General features: G+C 31.4%; 1 protein-coding gene and 1 long non-coding RNA gene across 2 annotated transcripts; both read right to left on the minus strand.

Annotated features, from left to right (window-relative positions):
• Positions 1-5468: 5468 nt before the first annotated feature.
• Positions 5469-8282, minus strand: LOC7468048 (glycerol-3-phosphate 2-O-acyltransferase 6). Its single transcript, XM_002309088.4, has 2 exons — positions 7471-8282; positions 5469-6481 (listed from the first exon to the last, which is right to left on the minus strand). Exons 1-2 carry the CDS (start codon positions 8092-8094, stop codon positions 5612-5614), a joined length of 1494 nt encoding a protein of 497 aa, XP_002309124.2. The 5' UTR covers positions 8095-8282; the 3' UTR covers positions 5469-5611.
• A 6745-nt stretch (positions 8283-15027) lies between these two features.
• On the minus strand, positions 15028-19236 carry LOC112327970 (uncharacterized). The gene is made up of 5 exons (XR_002982500.2): positions 18740-19236; positions 17558-17705; positions 16137-16208; positions 15790-16046; positions 15028-15690 (listed from the first exon to the last, which is right to left on the minus strand). It is a non-coding gene; the product is annotated as an uncharacterized LOC112327970 (long non-coding RNA).
• Between the last annotated feature and the right edge of the window lie 1835 nt (positions 19237-21071).

Raw genomic sequence — 21071 nt, forward strand, 5'->3', positions numbered from 1 at the left:
TTTCATTAACCTTGCCTTGTATCTCTCTACCTTTTCTTTGACATTCTTATTATCTTTGTAGATCGACTTGACACCTATTGACTTCTTTCCATTTGGTTTAGGAACCAATCTTCATGTGTCATCCTTCTCAATTGATGCAATCTCCTCATCAATAACAAATTTTCATTTTGCATCCTTTATTACTTCTTCAAGATGACAATATAGTATTACATCATCATCAATTGAATTAGTTATCTCATATAAGTCATCAAGATTCCTCATCTTTCTTAATGGAGTGCCACTACTTCAGCTTCCACTGAAAAAAAAGAAGAGAAATTGAGCTCATTAGTGTTTATAGAGGTGTAAGTATAGTTCTTAATGATCTTCATATCTTTCATTTTTTTCTTCAAGAATTGGTAAGAAGTTATATTTCCAACCATCATCTACCTTTCAATCTCATGTTCCTTCTTCTTTGAACTTAACATCTCTACTAATCACCATCTTTTCTTCATTAGAGTTGTAAAGATTGTGTTATTTGGACTTTTAATCATATCCCACAAAGATTATCTTTTTGCTCTTGTCATTCAGCCTGATCCTTACTTGATCATCTACATGTACATAGCCAATGCTCCCCAAAACTTTCAAATGAGAGACACTTGGCTTTCTTCCACGCCATGCTTCTTATGGAGTCATGCCATTCAAGCCTTTAGTAGGACATCTATTTGACAAATAGATAACACAATCTACAACTTCAGCCCAAAACTCTTTAAGCATCTTCTTGGTTTTAAGCATGTTTTTTGCCATGTAAAGGAAGCTTTTATTTTTTCTCTCTACCATACCATTTTGTTATGGAGATCTAGCCACTGTTAAGAGTCTATTTTTACCCTGATCTTCACAAAACTCATTAAAATCATTATAACAAAATTCACTCCTATTCATCCTAAGTGATTTTATAGAATAACCTTTTTTTCAAATAATATTTTAAACTTCTTAAAACAACTAAACACATTAGATGTTTTTTAAAAAAAGTATACCCAAGTTTTTCTACTATAATCATCAATAAAAAATAGAAAATACATATTTTTATCTAACGAACATGGTTTGATAGATCCACAAACATTGACATGTATTTCTTATAGGTTTTGACTTGCTCTTAATATAGATTCATTCGAAAAGCTCTTGCATAATTGCTTGCCCACTAAACATCTTTCACACAGCTGATTTAAATGTATAATGGATGGTAGAACCTTCAACATCTTCTTTTGTGCCATCATCTTCAAGCTATCAAAGTTTGCATGCCCAAGTCTCATATGCCAAAGCCCAATCTCATCCTTCACACATGCATTTAAACATATCCATCTCTATATTTAGCAAGAACATTCTATTGTTTATCATGACTACCTTTGCAATCATAACTCTTTTAGTGTCAAGTAATGTCAAAGTATGATCTTTCATCTTAATCTCATACCTCTTCTCCAGTAATTGTTCCAAATTAACTCAATATGTTGCTTTTTACCGTTGGTATATAATAGACATTACCAATAAATCAATGAATTCCATCTTTTAATTTAATCAAAATCATACATTTTCCTTTGATGAAAACTTTTGAATGATCCGTAAATATGACATTATCTCTAATTGCTTCATCAAACTCCATGAAATTATCTTAGTCTCCACACATGTGATTATTGGCTTCATTGTCTAAAAGTCAGATGTTCTCTTTATCTTGTATTCTCATATCATGTACTAGTAATAGGATGGCTTCCTTCTTCTCTTCTATCACTAGATTTGCATTCTTATCAACTCTCTCGGTTGGACTCCAGCAATCCCTATCATAATGACTTATCTTTGGACAATTATAACATTTAGCTTTTGATTTATCAAACTTGGATTTTAGATTGCCATTGTCAATGTAACCGATCGACTGTTTTACTTTATGTGGTCTACTAGTTGACCTATTAAGGCTACCATGACCTCCTCTTCTAAATTTGCCTTTTCCTCCTCTTTTTTTGCTTTGTTCATATCCTCAACCCCCTTGTGAATATCTAGAACTATCTTACTTTGAAAAAAATGCATGTGCACCCACACTCTCGAATCTCATTGACTCTTTTCTCATGGGCTTGTACTTTTGCTATAAGACCTTGGATTGAAATAACATCCATATTTTGCGACTTCTCTATCACGACCACCACATAATGAAACTTTTTTTTGTAACAAACATAGGTTTTCTCTACCATACGTGTCTATTTTATCTTCTCCCCATATCTCTTCATTTGATTGCATATGACTAATAATCTTGCAAAGTATTCTGAAAAATTCTCTGATGCATGCATATGTAACTTTTCAAAGTCACTACGTAGCTTTAGTAGATGTATCTTTCTCACAATATCAGCTCCTTAGTTTGATTCTTGCACAACTTCTCATGTTTACTTAGTAGTGGTTGTATTGGCCACTATCTTAAAAAGTGGCATCATCCAGATATTGGTCAATGATTGTAAGTGCTTGTTGATCCTTCTTTCGTGCCTTTTGCACAACCTCTCTTTAGGCTAAATTCAACGTTGCTATATTTATTGGCTCTTCAAAGCCTTTTTCAACCGTCTCTCATATATCTTGAGAACTCAACCAAGCTTTTACTTGAATATATAAAGTTGCATAATTGTTCTTTGTCAACCTAGGACATTGAAGTGGAAAGTTTGGATTGGCCATGTTAAATAATCAAACTTAGCTCTGATACCACTTGTTGGAGAAAGTATTAATGTGGTAGAAGATCAAAAACAGTAATGCAAAGTCAAATACTCAAGAACAAGAAGAAGATTGAGAGGGAGGTATACTTTTATTAAGTGTTTCTCTTTAAACTCTCTTAACTATTCTCTCTTTTTTGTGCTTCAAAATAATTCTGAATTACAAGCTTTTTTTTATAGGCTTATTCATAGATAATCAATGAATTAAACTAATACAAGAAAATTCTAGTCTAAAAATGAATTGTATTCTGCCGACTGAACCGGTCAACCGGTTCTCAACTGTAGACCGATTCCTTTATTTTTCAAAACTAAAATCTAGTTTACTTTCAACATGTTTATAGTAATAAATAGGTCTACGATGCGAGGTTCGAGCAACAATGGTGGTTATGGTAGATCACAATCATGGCATATGGATTTGTTATATTTTTTTATAAGAAAAAAAGGCACATTAAAGTTGATTGTCTTAAATGGAAGAAGAATAATCAAAATTGTAATCACGATTATCATAGTAATTGGAAGAAGGATCACTACCAGAAAATCGATAAAACAAAAGGAAATACCGAGGGAATATTTTCGTCAGTAAATTTCTGAGGGATTTTACCGACGGAAATATTCCATCGGTATATACCGAGGGAATTACCGTGGGAAAAAAATTAAAACAAAGCAAAAACAAAATGATGACGTGCCATTTTTACCAATGGAATTACCGCCGGAATTTATTCCGCCGGTAAAATCCATCGGTAAATTCGTTGGTAAACTGGGAACATTGTTCATCATGTCAATTACAAAGGGAATCACCGACGGAATTTTCTGTCGGTATATTCCAGAGAGCTCCAAAACTGTTCACTTTCCAATTGCACTGTTAATTATTGTTCTTTATAGACAAAATCACTGACGGATTGAAAAGTCGTCGGTGTTATTTGGCGGTTTTATGAAAAAATTCAATTAATTTAAAATTTTCATTTAAATATTACAGACGGAATCACCGACGAATTGAAAAATCATCGGTAAATGTTGGCGGTTTCTGAAAACTTTTAACGAAATTAAAAATTTTAATTAAATATTACCGATGGAATTACCGACGGAATAATTAAAAAATATTAATATTCAATTATCCGTCGGTGAATCTGTCGCTAACGCGCCCCAATAAAAAGCATGAATCCCCTTATTTCACAAGAGACAGACTCATTTCTTATTCTTCTTCTTCTTCTTCTACTTTTTCTTCTTCTTCTTCTTCTTCTTCACTATATGTAAAAAACATCAATATCTATTTCTTTCTCTTCTTTTCTCTCCTCATCTCCTTCTATTTTCCTTCATGCTCGGGTATGTCTTCTTCTTCTTTCTTCTTTTATCCTCTTAGTTTTTTTTTAATTAATATGTTTTACGAATTTTGTTTCTCTCCTTAGCTTCACTTGCAACTACATTAAGGTAAGATTTTTCTTTTTTCTTCTTTTTTCATGATTTTTTTCACTATATTTGTTTTTTATTTTATTTTTAATTGTTTTGTTCTTAATAATTGTATAAATGTTATAATGAGATTTTTTTTCATATGAGATCAATTTTTAGTTGAATTTATTTTTTCATTTTATTTATTTGTTGCAAATTTGTTTGAGTTGATTTTCTTATTCTTTTTTCCAAGCATTTTGAGTATATATTATAGAGTGTTGATTTATGTTAATTTAATTATTTTATAAAATGAATTTTTTTTAAAATATTTTTAAATAATTACCGACGGAATTTCCCTCGGAAATTCCGTCAGTAAATCTGTTGGTAATAAAAAAATATTATTACCAACGCGTCTTTTCCGTCAGTAAATCCGTCGGTAATAATATTTATTGATTACCAACGATTTACCGATGGACAAAAATTACCGATAAAAGATTCACCAACGAAGCATTTTCGTCGGTGATTTCATTCGTAAATTAATTACCGACGGAATATGTGTCTTACACTGATGGAAAAATTCCGTCGGTAAAACTGTTAAATCTTGTAGTTGGATAATAATGAGAAAAACGCTAAGATTAATGGTGTTGAAGATAATTCTGAAGAGTCAAAGTATATTCTTATTGCATTTAGTAATTTAGATTTTAAGAATAATTAGATAATGGATATGGGTCATTTAAAGCTTAATTAGTTGCTATAATTCCAGCACTACTAGAGTCATCGAGGTTGTTTAAAGTTGCTTTATTGTAATAGTTTTTCGGTAAGGAAGATTGTGCCCTTCTGGTCAAGGAATTGACAATGGATTGTGGTGAGTGTATGGGGGCTAATTATTGCACTCTAGGCGTTTGTATGGCCTCCAATAATCTGTGTACTAATAACTCTTCAAGGAGAGAGTCTATCGAATTGCAAGGCTTCGATTGAGGTTTGTTAGATTTTATTAAGATGAAGTGCTGCATGTGGGTTTGTTATCCAGAATCATTGCAAGGTGTGACTATGAACTCAATTTAATGGAAAGGCAGCAAAGACATTCTGCAATTGAGTTTTTAGAGGAGTAGGAGGTGGTTGTTCATGGATTTTTAATTTTGGTTTCTTTTCCCCTTCTTTTAATTATGAGAAAAATAAGGTGTGAGTAAAAAATGTTTGTTTAAACACATTTTTTTCTACTATTTAGTTTTTTTAATTATATAAATACCTTATTAAAACCATATTTATTAAAACCGAATAAACATTACATTACAGTAATTTGATATTTGTATACATGCTCAAAAAAGAAAACAAACATTAAAGTTAACAGTTTTATACTAATTAATCACAATAACAATTATCAATTTTTATTGTTATAACAATGTTTCAAACATATAAAAAACCAGTAGAGAAATTAAATGATGAAAAAGCAGTAGAGAAATTAAATGATGAATTTTCTTTTTTTGCTTTTTGGAGAATTTTCCTCAAGCATTTTCCTTCTTAGATAGAACACGGCCGTCTGTTCCTGCAAGCTTAGCATACTTGTCCTTCCTGGTCAAGTTAGTGCACTCAAATCCAAGTGTCCCAGCCAGCACCCTTTGTATGTAATTTGCAACTTCAATGGCTGATTTGCCTCCTTTGCAAGTAAGCTCTTTGGGCAGCTGATTCAAGAAGGTGACCTCATATGTTGGCATTGGATTCATGAACACAAAATAAGGGTCCAACAGTTTGTGCCCTCGAACCGTCGTGCCATGAAACACACTTTGTTTTGTATTGATAGCAACTGGCACAATCCTATCAGTAAGCTCAGCAAAAAGAGCACTAAATCTCAAGAGAAATGGCTCTCTACATGTGGTTCCTTCAGGGCAAATGACCAGGTCACCTTCTTCAAGCAGTCGCTTAATGTTAGCAGCATCTTTGTCTCTCTCCCTTGATAAAGCAACAGCTTTAATGGGTGAAATAATTTCAGTGAACTTGCTTATGCTATAGGTGACACAACTAATTTTTCTTCCTAGTGCAACAGCAGTGACAACTGGGTCTAAGACAGTACGATGATTGCAAACAAAGAGGACTCCACTGTAGCCTTTTCCTGGAGGGGGTGGAGGGGTACCCTTGACAATAACTCTAATTCCTAGTAGCTTATAAGTGTACCAGGCAAGTCTCTCGGGCAAAGGGATGTTAAGGTAGACTCTAAGTATGGAGAGAATAATACCAATTGGCATCCATAAGAAGGTCAAAAGGGCAGCCAAAGGAGTAGGCCTTTGAACTAACCGGCCATCGTGGAATATGACAGGGCTTAGAAGCTTGTTTCTTGCTAGAGGCTCACACTTGGTTCCTGGCACCATATATCCTTCCTGCAGTAATTTAACGAGATTAAATTCATGGCAGCAATTGATCATAAATTAATATCTAATTCAGCAGTACTGTTTCACATGCACGTCTGAGCCAAATCTGCTTGCTACTAATTAATTGTTCAAACCAGTGAAAGCTATGGAAACTAATCATGATCTCAATTAAATGAATGGGGATCGACTTATGTCGTTGAATTAACTGCACTTCATCTAACTCTGAAAACGACTGGAGAGACTATCTAAAACGATTAAAAACGATTTTTTTTCCATACATGCGAAGTCATTAAAGTTAATGGCACTACATCCATCGCTACCACAAATCAAGGAGGAATAAAATATAGCTAGTGCTGTGTAATTCACTCATCATAGCTCTTACATGAGGTGCATGGATTACAAGTTGACTTGAATAGAAGAGTGGTTTGGACATGAAGAATGAATGGTTGATATTGCTCTGATAGTATATGCTCTGAATGCTATATGTACTTCATCGGTTAGGTATTTGAAATTTATTAGATTGGAGCAGTAATAAAAAAAATAGGAGGAAAAGCAATAAGATTAAGGGCTAAGAATAGAAGCCGTTAGCTCTACACTGATGGACAGAGAAAACGTTCATGCACAAAACACTAGTGCCATAAACATTCTCACCAAACCAATAATAAACTGTACTCTCCATATTGAGCTAGAAACAGCGCAGCACACAGTGCTCAAATTGTTCTCAGAACTGAAGAGCAAGCCAAAGGGGCATTGACTTCATTTGCTCATTGACTTGTGTTCAAATTGAATACCAACTGGTTCAATTTGGATCGAATATTGCATGTCTGTCACATTAATTGCTTATTAATATTCTGTCCAAATTGCATAAACGTACACACAAATTGAATTCCTTCACGCTATATTTTCACCAAAAAATTGAATAATTTACTTAGACAGAATGAGGGGCAAGTAAAGAAGAGAGAAGTAATTTTACAGTTCAAATAATACGGAGATCTAACCTTGCAAATGGACATGAAGTCATGGTCAGTTTCGCGGTCTCCCAGGCCTAAATCAGGCAAATTTGTGCCAAACTCTTTTAAGAGAGCATCTCTTTTATGATCTCCAACAAGAACTCCAGGTTTCTTGATAAACCCAGTTGCTCTTCCAGATTTTGTAGCCTCTAATTCAGTGCCAAGAACCTTGTCAGCCCCTAAAAAGGTCTTGACAAATGGCTCGACCATAATCCTAGGATTAGCAGTAACAATGTATCTTTTTCCAAAAGAATTGAACACCCTCCAAGTTTCTGGATGAACATCATCAGCATAAAACTTTGGCAAGACAGACCTTGAAACAAGCTCAATGTCTCTTATTTTAAGTCCCGCAAAGGCAATGAAGATGAAAGTCTTGATTGCCATTGCCTCTGATATAAATAAGTACGTAAAGTATACAAATGGGACTGATGCTAAGAGAATTAGTCCTCTTAAGAGACTCCCAGCTTCAATAGCAACAAGCAAGAAGTATGGAAAAGCACTTCTTGATACAAGAAGTGTTCCATCCAGGTCGGCAGCCACAGTCTGATTTGATCGTCCCTCTGTGCTACATTTTGCTATTGGTTCAAAATGGCGATGAGCCCCCATTACCATGAGAGAGGAGTAGAGAGAGAGAGAGCGAGCGAGAGAGGGAGGGAGAAGAAGGGACTGTTAATTTATTGTGTGTTTGTGTGTGTGTGTGTTTTTTTTGTAAGTTATGTCGTGTTAAGAAGAGTGAGGGAGAGAGATAGAGGAGAAGGGTATATAAAAGAAGAGAGGAGAAAGATTGCCTGGACAAGTTAATTGTTTGTGCGAAGAGCATGAAACTATTATGTTGTTGGGAGACTAGACCAGACGTTTCATTTTTTTTTATCTAAAAAAGAAAAACAAAATAAAAGAGGGATTGATACGAGAAATATCACGGTGTTATGAAAATAATTAATAAAATCTTATTGGTTATTTTTTTTAAGTTTATTTTTAAGGAATTATTTATAACTAATTAATACAATACTATTATATTTATTTTTATTAAGAATTGTAAGACAAATTTTTGACGCGTAAATGAGGGCAGTTGTGAGGAGGGATCTGAGTAGTTGGCAGTTGATACTAGCACCTACAAGCCATTAAATTAGCCTACTTCTTTTCAGTTTTTGGACGCCGGCCATATGGCTCCCTTATTAAAGCTCAGCTTAATTCTCTTTAATGTGGCTAAGTTTAAAACCAGCACTAGCAAATATTTATGTCTTCAGCGCATAACTAGCTCATCTAAGTTTTTTTTTTTTAATTCAACCTGTTAAAATAATTTAAAAATATTAATTTAAAATAAAAAAACAAAATAAAATTTAATTTAATTTTTTTTAAATACGTTTTTTAAGAAGCAAGTCAGCTTTAACACTCTTCCTCCCCTCTGTTTCTTCTTCTTCTTCTTCTTCTTCTTCTTTGCAATATAGTTTATTACTGTATAGAGTATATCTCTAGTTAGTCCAGAATGTCAGCATCTGTAAAATAATGATACCAATTTTAAAGCATTCAATTTAAATGAAATAATGAAGAAGAAAGTGTATTAATTTCAGTAGCCATATATCTTTTCTTTTTCGTGCTGCTACTTAATTTGTTATTTATAGTCGATCGATTACTCTACGTTTCGTTGGGGAGACGGCAATAATAAAGTTGAAAAGGGTATGGTTGACGAAATATCACCTATTCGTGGCAGATATTACCAAGCCCAAGCATACATTAATGTTTAATATTACCAAGCGTACATTGAACCTTTATAATTTGCTTAATTGTTAGTTTAATATTAATATTATTAAGACTTACCCATGGGAAATTATATATATATATATAGTGTTGGATACCCAAATTATAACACCTCACACTTAGACTTATTAATAATATTGGATCTAGGTGCTCAAGTTTTTTAATTTGACGGGATAATTCAAATAATCACTCCCTTGGTTTTACAAAAAAAAATATAGTAGAAAATATTTGGTGAATTTAATTAGTTCATCATGAGCTATGGGCTCTATCATGCATGAAGCCTCGGTTATTTATAACTTAGAGAATAAATTGAACAAAAAAAATATTCATCTCCTTTTTATCCTGTTGACGTTCCTCTTCAAGCTTCTACGTACCAACAACTTCAAGAACCACCTTCTTCTTCTTGCCAAATTTTCTAACGGGTAGATATTGACATCAACCAAAAATTCTCTCTTGTTTAATAAGAAACAGTTAACTTGGAAGCAATCAAAACCACAAGATAGAAAAAATGCGAAGCCTTAATTAATTGCATTAACTGTGGATTATGTAGTTGAGATTAGGAATTCTTTTGCCCTCTCCATTAATTCTTCCATATCAATTAAGTCTCTGCTAACGACTCACGTTAGCCTATGCAACCGCATTGTTTACTTTTCGTGAAATAAAGTATTTGTCACATTTTATTTTTAAGCTTTAATCCCTTTCAAAAAAATAAAAATATTAAAAATCTCACTCAATGAGATTAAGTAACCTAATTAAAACGACACACCAAATGGGACAAGATCGTATGCTAGCTGATAGCATTGTATATATATGACAATTGATGTGCAAATGGATAAGAGTAGTAGATAATACAGACTAGGTGCTTCTTTATGAAAAGTTGATAATTAGTTGAGCAATAGTATATATCACTACCACAACGAACTTCTGATTCCACGGGTATATATGCATGGGCAGAGTTAGAAATTTAGAAATCGAATACTGTTTTCTTTTTCCTAGGCGAAATAATCCTCAAATTCAAGCTCATGTTTTGAAATGTTAAAGAATTTTAGGACTAAACAATGTCAAACTTTGGGGTGGCATGGCCCTTGTAGGCTTAGCTATGACGTGGTCTGCCGCTATATGGGAGTAACGAGGTTCATGGATGATTATTTTTTATTCAGATCGGTTTTTATCTATAAAAGTAATCATATAAAATTGTTTTTTAAAAAAAATTATACCAAAATTTATTCCAACCTACCAGTTTCGGTTTGGTTTTTTAATGTCAAGATCAGAAAAAACAAAACTGGATTTTTATATGCATTTGGAGCTTTTTGTGATAAAATCAAGAAATAGGTAAATAAAACAAACAATGCTCCCTGCTGGTAGTGGTGGGCCTTCCCGGCATTGTGGAATTCTAACAAGTTTTCTAAAGAACTTATGCAGAAGTTAAATTAAAAAAATTGTTAAGAATTTATGTAGATCTTTATAAACAGAGAGAGAAATCTACATGTACAATATATAATCATAAATAAATTATTTATATCAAGTCCAACCCACACAATGAAAAAAACGATACTAACTGGGATGCTAGAATAGAAGATGTAAATTGAAAGGTTGGGTTTGGCATATTACTTGTGGAAGCTTGGGTGGTTGATGTTGATGATGAGTGATGACTTGATGAAGATTTGACAATATTGATTGAAGAAAGAAGAAGAAGAATTGTTTATGATTCTGTGGACTGAGGTGGGCGGTTGCTGCCTGCCAAGGTTATTAGGTTAGAAAAGAAATAATACTCTATTAGAAAACTTTTTATTTATTTATAGTATTTTTTAAAAAAACTGAACCGGTTCGGTTCGGTTATAATTTACCGGTTTTATCCTTATAAAACCGAAACTGAATCGAACTGGTAATTTTTTAAAATATTCTAATTAATCTAATTGATTTTTTTTCATGATTTGAATTTTTTTGTTAATGTTTTTTTTATTTTCTTGGTTTAATCTGTTTTTCAGTTTTTTTACTCACCTGATAATTGAAAAAAAAAAGATTTGGAGACTTCAATATCTGTTTTTATTTATAATAAGAAGACTCGGGACCTTTCAAGTCTAATTCTTGCAAATAAAGAAAAACGCTTCCAAGAAATCATGGACATTAGTCAAGTTCAGTCACCAGATTACAAAGAACATGGGAATAGCTTAAAGAAAAAGAAACACTACTTGATCATAACTAGACGACAATATATAAGAAAGTCCATGAAATACTCCTCGGCATGACTCGTGTTGGGTCGAGCTACAGCCTACAGGAGCACGATAATATCATTTGGATGGTACTGTACATAACTATAAATGTCGTCCTGTGAGTAGAAGAACTTGTCACGTAATTCATATTAATACTTTACACAAGATTGTTAAGTTCAAGTTTGGTTAGCTATGAAGGTCACATTCTAAATATGAATGCCTAAGATTCGTCGAAGGAAGGCACTTGCCTTTCTCTCATAATATTCTCAACTAAATAGCCCGTTTGCTTCTCCTATTACCCAACACATTGATTAGGTATATGAGTTAAAAATGCACTAAACACGACATATGATAACTAAAAAGCAAAAAGTCTTACAGCGCCAGAAAAGGGAAAAGGCTACCTAACCAAAATATCGAAAAACAAAAACAAAACCAGACTGCAACTAGAAAAATTGCAGAATTACTGGGTAGCACAAGATGCATAAGAAAGACTAGGACAACTGCAACCAGAAAGGACCAGAATAGAAGAAAAGGTAAGCGACAGAAATCGGTTCATTTTAATTTAGTCTTACCAGTTATTCGCCTCACGCTATGCCGCAAGTTGTATATTATTATTTTTAAAAAAAACAAATTGAATATACAGTTTTTCCTATGTGTTTTCTAACATATAAAATTTATAAATGTAAATTGAAAAGTTAATGTAGTTATCTAATTAAATAAATTAAGAATCATCTATGTCAATAAATATATAAATCATTAATGATAACTAAAAATAAAATTAGAAAAAACAAGAAACTGTATATTTAATTTACAAAATAAAATTAGATCAAGATATTTGGTTTCACAAAATGTAATATTTATCTAGTTGTGTTTATTGAATTTTTTTATTCAAATAAATTTTTTATTCAATCAAAATATAATAAAAATACACACACATGAAATTGATAGAATAAAATAAAATGACAAAAAAATATTATGCAAGACTGTACATATTAGAAATATATCTAAAAATAAATATTTTTATTTAAAAAAATAAGGTTCATCTATATAAAACATTAAAAAAATCATAAATGAATCAAAATAATATCTTCAAAATTAAAAAACATATAAAAAAAATTAAAAAAAACTCCATTAAAAAAGGCTAAATAAGCATAATAAAAAAAATCATAGAAGAGTGGTATTAATTGAAATATAAATAAAAAATTATTTAAGAAAATATTAAAAGAACGTATTAAATAAAATCAAAATCAAAATTAGAATAAAAAATAAGAAAAAAACAAAGATAGTATAGGTTCCATAAGTATGTTTCAAAGAAATATGAAAAAAAAATGACAAAGGTTATAGCCTTGATCGAGTTTAATAAGTTGGTTTTATTTTAATTAGACGAAAAAAATAGACAATGATAGTAAACAATCAAAAATATTTTAAACAAAAAGATCATGATAACTTAGAAGAAAACCTTTAGAAGTACGAAACTAGATAAAAAGGAACAAAAGCAATAGGCTCGAGGTAGCATGATAGATATATAACATAGGTAATAAGGGGCGAGTCAATCTAGGTTAAAAGGTAAAACCCATCGCCTAGGTCATTAGATTAGAATAACTTGATAAAAAAAATCGAAGAAAACCACAAAATCAATATTGTTTTTTAAAAAAACTATTGTCGAACGATGAAATCGATAAAGAAAATAAGCCAAAAAAAAAGATGTAGACTTGTATTGACTTTTCAAATACATGACTTGGGTTATTAAATTGGAAGTACCATACTTGGAAAAATCATGAACCCCAATCCCTAGTAAATCAAATGTAAAATGATGAAATCAGGAAAAAAAATCAATTACATAAAAGGATGTGAAATAAAAAAACAACAATTAAAAGAATAGGGGTGAAAATTGAAATAAAAAATAAATTAGAAGGCAACAAAAAATTTTCAATTAAATGATTAAATTGAAAAGAAAAATAATTTTAACAAAAAAAAATAAAGGTTAGGTCACTAGAAAGCACCGCACTTGTCCTTCAAAAGGCGTTAGAGTGTGGACAACGACATGTTTAAAAAGCAAAAAGAAAAAAACACTCTTGGTCAACAACTTTAAATTTTATCGACTTAGGGGTAATTTAGTGATTTTACCATTTCAAGAATTTAGAAAAAACATATATACCCCAGGATAATTCTTTAATGACCAATGAGTCATGCCCTAACACCAATTAATGCATCTTAATTTTTCTTCCAATGATAAAATAGGAATTTCATTATAGCGATGAATAGTAAACTAAGTTAGGGTGTAGAATGATTTATCTACTTTTATAGATTTAGTTAATCTCAATCTCATTGATAGAGAAATCATTGGTTGTATCTTCTATTATAGACTTTTCAGAGTTTTTGTTAGGTTTGATGTTTCTAATATTATATTTATGGTCTATAATTTTGTCATTTTCGAGAAGGCCAGTTTAAGTCTTATGGTGAAACGAATGTTTCATACTCAACTCTTGAGTGATTGATGTATATGAAGTGCTTGAAATTGGTGCAACAACAAGTGAGGTGGAAATGTTGCAAATGAAGGAGAGAGGTTGAGGTATAAAGGTTGTCAATTTTATTTTGATTGACGTTTTTTTTTCTTTTTATTGGAACGATACATTTCAAATCTTATACTGTGCATATAATACACACACATATATTAAGAAAATGCCAAATATATTAAGAAAGTAAATTTCTTAATATAAAAGAAGTATAAATAAAATATCTTCATCATTAACATAAAAATAATGTTTTAAAGTCTAAGTTCCTCGTGTTTATTTTCTTTTTCTAATACTGTAAATATTGTTAATTATAGCTTCATCGTTATAAAATTTATTGGCATACTAAAAACAATGTTAGTGCCTGCACATATAAAAGCATCTACAACTAGAATATTGCATAATATCGATGGAATATTTTATTGATACTTAAACATTGATTATGTTGAAAAAACATCTACCAACAAGATCATGGACTGGTCATCGAAAAATATATTATCGGTAATTTTTATTTTGTTTGTCATTCCTTCAGTAATATAATCATCGATGGATTTATAAACAGAAAAAACACGCCAAATAAAAAAAATTATCGGCACCATTCCGTCAGTAATTTCATTAACGATTATAGCATATCACCGACAGAAAAAACCATTTGTAATTCCATCAGTGATTGAATTCATATTACCAACATAATTAACCTGTTGAGATTCACATAGTGTTAGTGGCAAGTCCAATATTTTTTTTCAACTCTCTGAAACATTCAAAGGGACTTAGTTCGTTAGTAATTCCATTTGTAATTGTTAGTGGCAAAGTCTTGTATTTTTTTTCTATTCTCTAGAACTTTTCAAAGGATTTAGTCTATCGGTGATTCTATCTGCAATTGTCAATTGCAAAGTCATATAATTGTTTTCACACTTTCTGAAACTTTTCAAGGGACTTTTTATGTCAGTAATTTCATTTGTAATTATTATTTTGTTTGTAATTCCTTCAATATTGTATTTAATATTTTTTTTTTAAGAAATGAAATAAACAAAACATAAAACAATTAAAAGAAATAAAACTAAAATAAAAAACCATGTTTTTATTATAAATTTTAAAAATATTATTAAATACAATTTTTTTATAGGACAGAAGCTGAATGAGAAGGAGGAGGAGGCGAAGGCTGATCTTCATCAATACCAAGTGGGCAACAAGGTAGACCTCATGTACCACCGACATTTGACAATAGCTCCTTATAGAATCACCTAAGTTAAGTAGTCTTGGATCTAAGTTGGGTCATCTCAACACTAAGCAAGGTCGTACAATCGCTTGGACAGCCGGAGATTAGGTGCTCAAACCTGATTGCGAGGAATCAATGGTCGATACACTATGGCTCATCCGCATATCATCACTTGTAGTGTTTGAGATACCATAAATCTAATTTATATTGGGCCTACCGAATGATCTAGCCTCCAACTACAAATATGGATCGAGTTCTGAATGGATTGAAAGATCGTCTTTGTATCTCTTATAATCGGGTGTTAATATTTCCCAAGGAAAAACAATCAGCAAATTTTTTTAAAAAAATAATAACTTAAGAAAACAATTGTTGAAATCCAACTTTCCATGAACTTCTTAGCTTGGCTATCAATGAGTCGCTGCACTGCTTTTTTACTATCCTCATTTCGCATGTGAATTTCAACAAAAAGCTCAATTGATCTTGAATCATGTCCAAGAGAAGTAGCCTGCAAAAGAAAGTTATTGTAAGTTAAACATTTTTATATAACACAATAATTTTTTTAAAAAAAGCAATAAAATAGAATTTTACAATCCGCTTCACATACAAAATGAATATAATGGATCTGCTGATGTGCGTGGTAATTGAACCATGAATCTCCTTGTTCGGTTCTTTGCATCTTACTATAATCGCCACATGAAATGCTAAAAAATAATGTAATGGATATAAGCATTCTATATAGCCTCTGAGACATATAAAGGTTTGAAATCCCTTTGCACAACAACGTCTTCCCAACATGGAAGACCTCTTTCTTTTGAATATTTCTCTGATTTGTTTTTCACCTCATATTAGAAATCACGCAACCTATACGGTAGTAGTAAATTATTGGTTAAGATAATGAAAAATAAAATTTGAACATTTAAAAAAATTATAACATTTTGAATTTAATCTTACCTAATGGCATTGTGATCTTCTCACACCCTCCTAGCAAATAACATTATCAGCCTCCTCCCAGTAAAAGTTTTCCTTCCTTGCACGTTAATTTTATAAAATAGTTAGTTCATAAAAATTAAAAAACTAATCAAATTAAAATAAAAAAAAAATTGTTAATATATATACTAAACTTGAATTTTCTAAACCAAGCATCAATCATAGACTTCTATTTAGGATTTGTGAAAACATGATTCCACTGAAACAAAGGCACTTTCATTCATGATTTCCTCATTGATGTTATTGTGCGAGAAGCCTCCATATCTATAAACTTCAAATTTCATCCGATCATTAAAATTAATTATTCAAAAATTATCTATTGTTTATTTTTTAATCATGCAAGAAAGGAAAAAAAAACCTTCATATTGTGGTTGGGTTTCCACTAAGTAATGTATTTCTCATTGTATACATCCTGCTTATAAGGCACACTCTTTATGCAAGGCGGCATCGCACTTGACGAGCATATGTCGAGAAAGGGTGCATGTGCCTTAAGTGCCTGATCATAATTGGCACCTAGCAACTCATGGTCCTCAAAAGCGTTGCTAGAAGAACCAATAGCGCTCATATCCATATTACTTAGTATGATATTGCAGTTCAATCACCTCTTTTAATTTTTCATAATAATCAACTTCTAACTCTTTAGAAGTTGATCATATAACACAAACTCATTGAGTATGAAAGACATATCCATTGATGAAATACCTCTTATAATACTTGATCTTTCTTTCAAAACTCAAACATAGTAAATTTAAACTACCACCAGTACTTTGGTTGTTGTTGAAACCACCAAAATTAATTCTAACTTTTCTCTCTTTTTAAAAACTTGATTTTTTATAGCACTATAGTGAAAGCCAGGTTGAACCAAGGGAAACTATTTTAATTCTTCTTATAAAAAACTGAAATAAAGATTGTGGATTAATAAGGAAATTAAAGAAAATTAAACTTCTGAAAATAAAATATAAAGGATAATTGAATGTTTATATGCTCGATTCAAAGAGATTGTTCATTCAACGAATTAGGTTGTTCATCGAAGCAAAATAATTATTTTTTAATTCCAGAAAATTCTTAAATTCCTTTAAGCAATGAAGATCGAGAAAGATTAAATTAATTAGCAAAAACCTCTAATTAATTCCGAATTATGATTGAAAAGCAATTTTTTATTAAGTGATGAAAACTTTAAGAGAGAAAAATAATTAAGTATTCCAAGCTATTGTTAAAAGGCTTAATGAATTTTACTAATTTTATTTTTAGATTAAATCAACCTAAATCATTTATTTTACTTCCTTTTTATCGAAATTAATAATTACATATTGAACATTAAAAAAAAGAAGCATACTTACCATATAAACCATTCAAAAATTAAATGAAAACAATAAATTACATACCAAATCTATTGTTTTTGGGACAGATGTTCGTCCTGGTGTAGTTAGATTTATTTCACTGTCTTCTCATTGATTGAGAGGAAAATGAACTGTGCATTGTCTTCACTTGTTACCGACACACACTCGCTCCTTGAAAAAGTAGTTTCTGCTGCTGTGATATCATAAGAAGATTTTGATGTTATTTCTTTCACATCACTTCACTTGAACAACTTGAACCCATTCTTTCCTTTTAATGTAAGTTCGAACTATTTTTCCAAGATGGTGATTGCCAAAATCTGGTTGAAAAATAGCCACTCATATTTGGAATGATAATGGCAGTGCTTAGCAATGCATATGCCAAAATCATGTTTTTTTTATTTTATTAATATAGATATTCGGGTTAACTTGTATATATATTAACTAATTTTATGAATTCTAAAATTAATTATAAAATTTATAGGACTCAAACTAATAATTTTTAAAAAACAAACTCAGGAATTAGCAAAATCATATTTCTTTTTGTACATGTTCATACTTGAAACATTTCTCATTGTGTGAGGGAAACCTTACACTTTATTAGGGAATAGAAATTGTGGTACTTTTACAGCAATGCATATACTTTTACAGCAATTTCTTACTCTTACAAACTGTACTACTTCATCCAGAATCCCTAACGAAAGTAGCCATTCTCGGAGTGTTTTTTTCCATTACAGATTTAGGGCTGGCCCTATTTAGCTAGGTAGCTTTGCCTTCGAAGTAAAAGGTGCCATTCATTACATATCTAGCTGGCCATCAATCAATTTTGTACGAGTTCTTGCTATAACCTATAGTTTTGAATATGTGGCTTTTTAGAGTCTGCTGAGTGCCATTGCATATAGCGCTCAAGTTTTTAGAATTTGGGTCTTCAAAGAGTATAATAATTGGAATTGATGGTTAATGATAAAATTGGCTGATGTGGAGGATAATAATTAGGATTTTTTTTTTTATTTAGCACACTAACAAAAAAAATAATTGAGAAACTAACACTTTTTATAAAAATAAATATTTATACAAGTTTAAATTTATAAAAAATAATATAACCCTAAATCCTAAACCTTATACCTATATCACCACAACATATGAACTGTTCCCAACCACATTGATGATTAAATATCATCATGTTATTCATAACTTATCAGATAACAACTTTGGTTAGAAGAGCAGTACCTGAAATGCCAGCAGTGCGATAGACAAGAGCAAAAATCATCCCACCAAAAGACCAAGCAATGCCCTGAATTCCAACCGTGGGACACTTGGTGCGGGATTTTCCCGCCCCCATTACAGTTAGAAGTTAGAACTGTGATGTAAAGGAACAAAAAAGTGGCAACAAATTCGGCAATGCCTGCCCTGTAAAATGACCATAATGACAATTCCCCAGGCTCAAGAAGTGGTGCTGGAGGTGGCTCTGTATAGTCCCTGACATCTTGGGTTTGAGCAGCTGTTCCTATGGGTTGCCTCTCTCTATACCTATTTTGACCCACCCTCGCATCTTCTTCTCTCCCCTCCATGTCCACTATATCTTTCACGATTTATGAAAAAAGAATTTGGTCTCACTTGCCTCTTATTACTATTGTTTTAAGCCTTTTTTTATTACAGAAGTTAAGTGTATTTGATCAATTGAGAGGCTCACCAGTTACGAGTAGTGAGAGTGTGGGGTATTTGTAGCTAGCTTGAGCTTGGGACGAATATTGTTTGTCCTGGTGTAGGTGAATTTATTTCATTGTCTTCTAATTAATTGAGAGGACAATGAACTGTGCATTGTCTTCACATCCGACCGATCCATGCTACTTGAAAAAGTATTTGTAGCTTGAGTTTGGGACAAATGTTTGTCCTCGTGTAGGTGAGTTTCTTTCATTGTCTTCTCATTGATTGAGAGGAAAATGAACTGTGCATTGTCTTCACTTCGCTGTCATGTCATGAAAAGATTTTGATGTCATTTCTTTCCCATGTGTAGCTTCCACTTTACTTGTACAGTTCTTTGAAATCATTATTGCCTTTTAATGAAAGTTTGAACCATTTTTACAAGATAGTGATTGCTACAATTTGGTTGAAAATAGCCGCTCAGATTTGGAATGATAATGGTAGTGCTTAGCACTGCATTTGCCACAATTATGTTTTCATTTGTATACAGTGATACATTATAATATTTAACAGTTTTTTAATAGAAATTTTCTGTCGGCATAAAATTACTATTCCATCCATAAAAATTTTATTGACTAATTCATCGACAGAATACATCTATCGGAATAACATTCATTGGTAATTTCACCATCTGTCGCTAATTTTATCGATAAAAAAAATAAAAACCGATGGTTTTACAGATGAAAAATACACGCCAAAAACAATCTCGTTTTATTTCATCGGTATTTCCCTCAAGAAAATTGTCATATAACCAAAAAAATACCGTATGTAATTTCATCAGTGATTATTTAAAAATATTTGAAAAAAAAGCTATTTAACAAAACTAGAAAATAATTAAATTAAATATAAATCAATACTCCATAATACTCAGAATTGAGTTGCTTGGAAAAAAAGAAGGAAGAAAATCAACTCAAAAAATTTGCAACAAATAAATAACACAAAAAAAATAAAACAACAACAACATTGATCTCATATGAAAAAACAAATCCTACAACAACATTCATACAATTATTAAGAACATAAAAAATAAAAATAAAAAAACAAATATAATGAAAAAAACACAAAAAAAGAAAAAAGAAAAATCTTACCTTAATGTAGTTGCGAGTAAAGCTGAGAAGAGAAAAAAATTCATAAAGTATGTTAATTAAAAAAATCTGAGAAGAGAAAAGAAAAAAAGAGAAGAAGACATACCCGAGAGTGGAGGAGAAGAGAAGAGAAAGAAATAAAGGGATGTTGATGTTTTTTATATAAAGTGAAGAAGGAGAAAAAGAAGAAAAAGAAAAAGAAGAATAGGCTCATCTGTTGTGAAATGAGGGATTTTATTTATTGAGGCATTTTACCGATGGTTTTACCGACAAATAATTAAATATTAATATTTCTAACCATTCTGTCAGTGATTCTATTTGTAATATTTAATTTAAATTTTTAATTTAATCAAGAAATTTCAGAAACTGTCAAATATCACCAACGACTTTTTAATATGTTGGTGATTCTATCTGTAATATTTAATTTAAATTTTCAATTTACCCAAAAATTTTCAGAAACCCGCCAAATAACACCGACGACTTTTCAATTCGTATGTGATTTTTTCTGTAAAGAACAGTAATTAACAAAGCAATTGGGAAGTGAATAATTACAGTGCTCTCTGGAAAATACTGACGGAGTGTTCCGTCAGTAATTCCTTTTCTAATTGACATGATGAACAATGTCAAGGAGAAGTGAACACTTTAACAACGATTTACCAACGGTAATTCCGTTGGTATAAATGACATGTCATCATATTTTTTTGCTTTGTTTTAATTCCTTTTTTTCCACCATAATTCCCTCGGTATATACCGAGGGAATATTTTCGTCGGTA

Source organism: Populus trichocarpa, chromosome 6, assembly GCF_000002775.5.
Source record: "Populus trichocarpa isolate Nisqually-1 chromosome 6, P.trichocarpa_v4.1, whole genome shotgun sequence".
Taxonomy (NCBI): Eukaryota; Viridiplantae; Streptophyta; class Magnoliopsida; order Malpighiales; family Salicaceae; genus Populus; species Populus trichocarpa.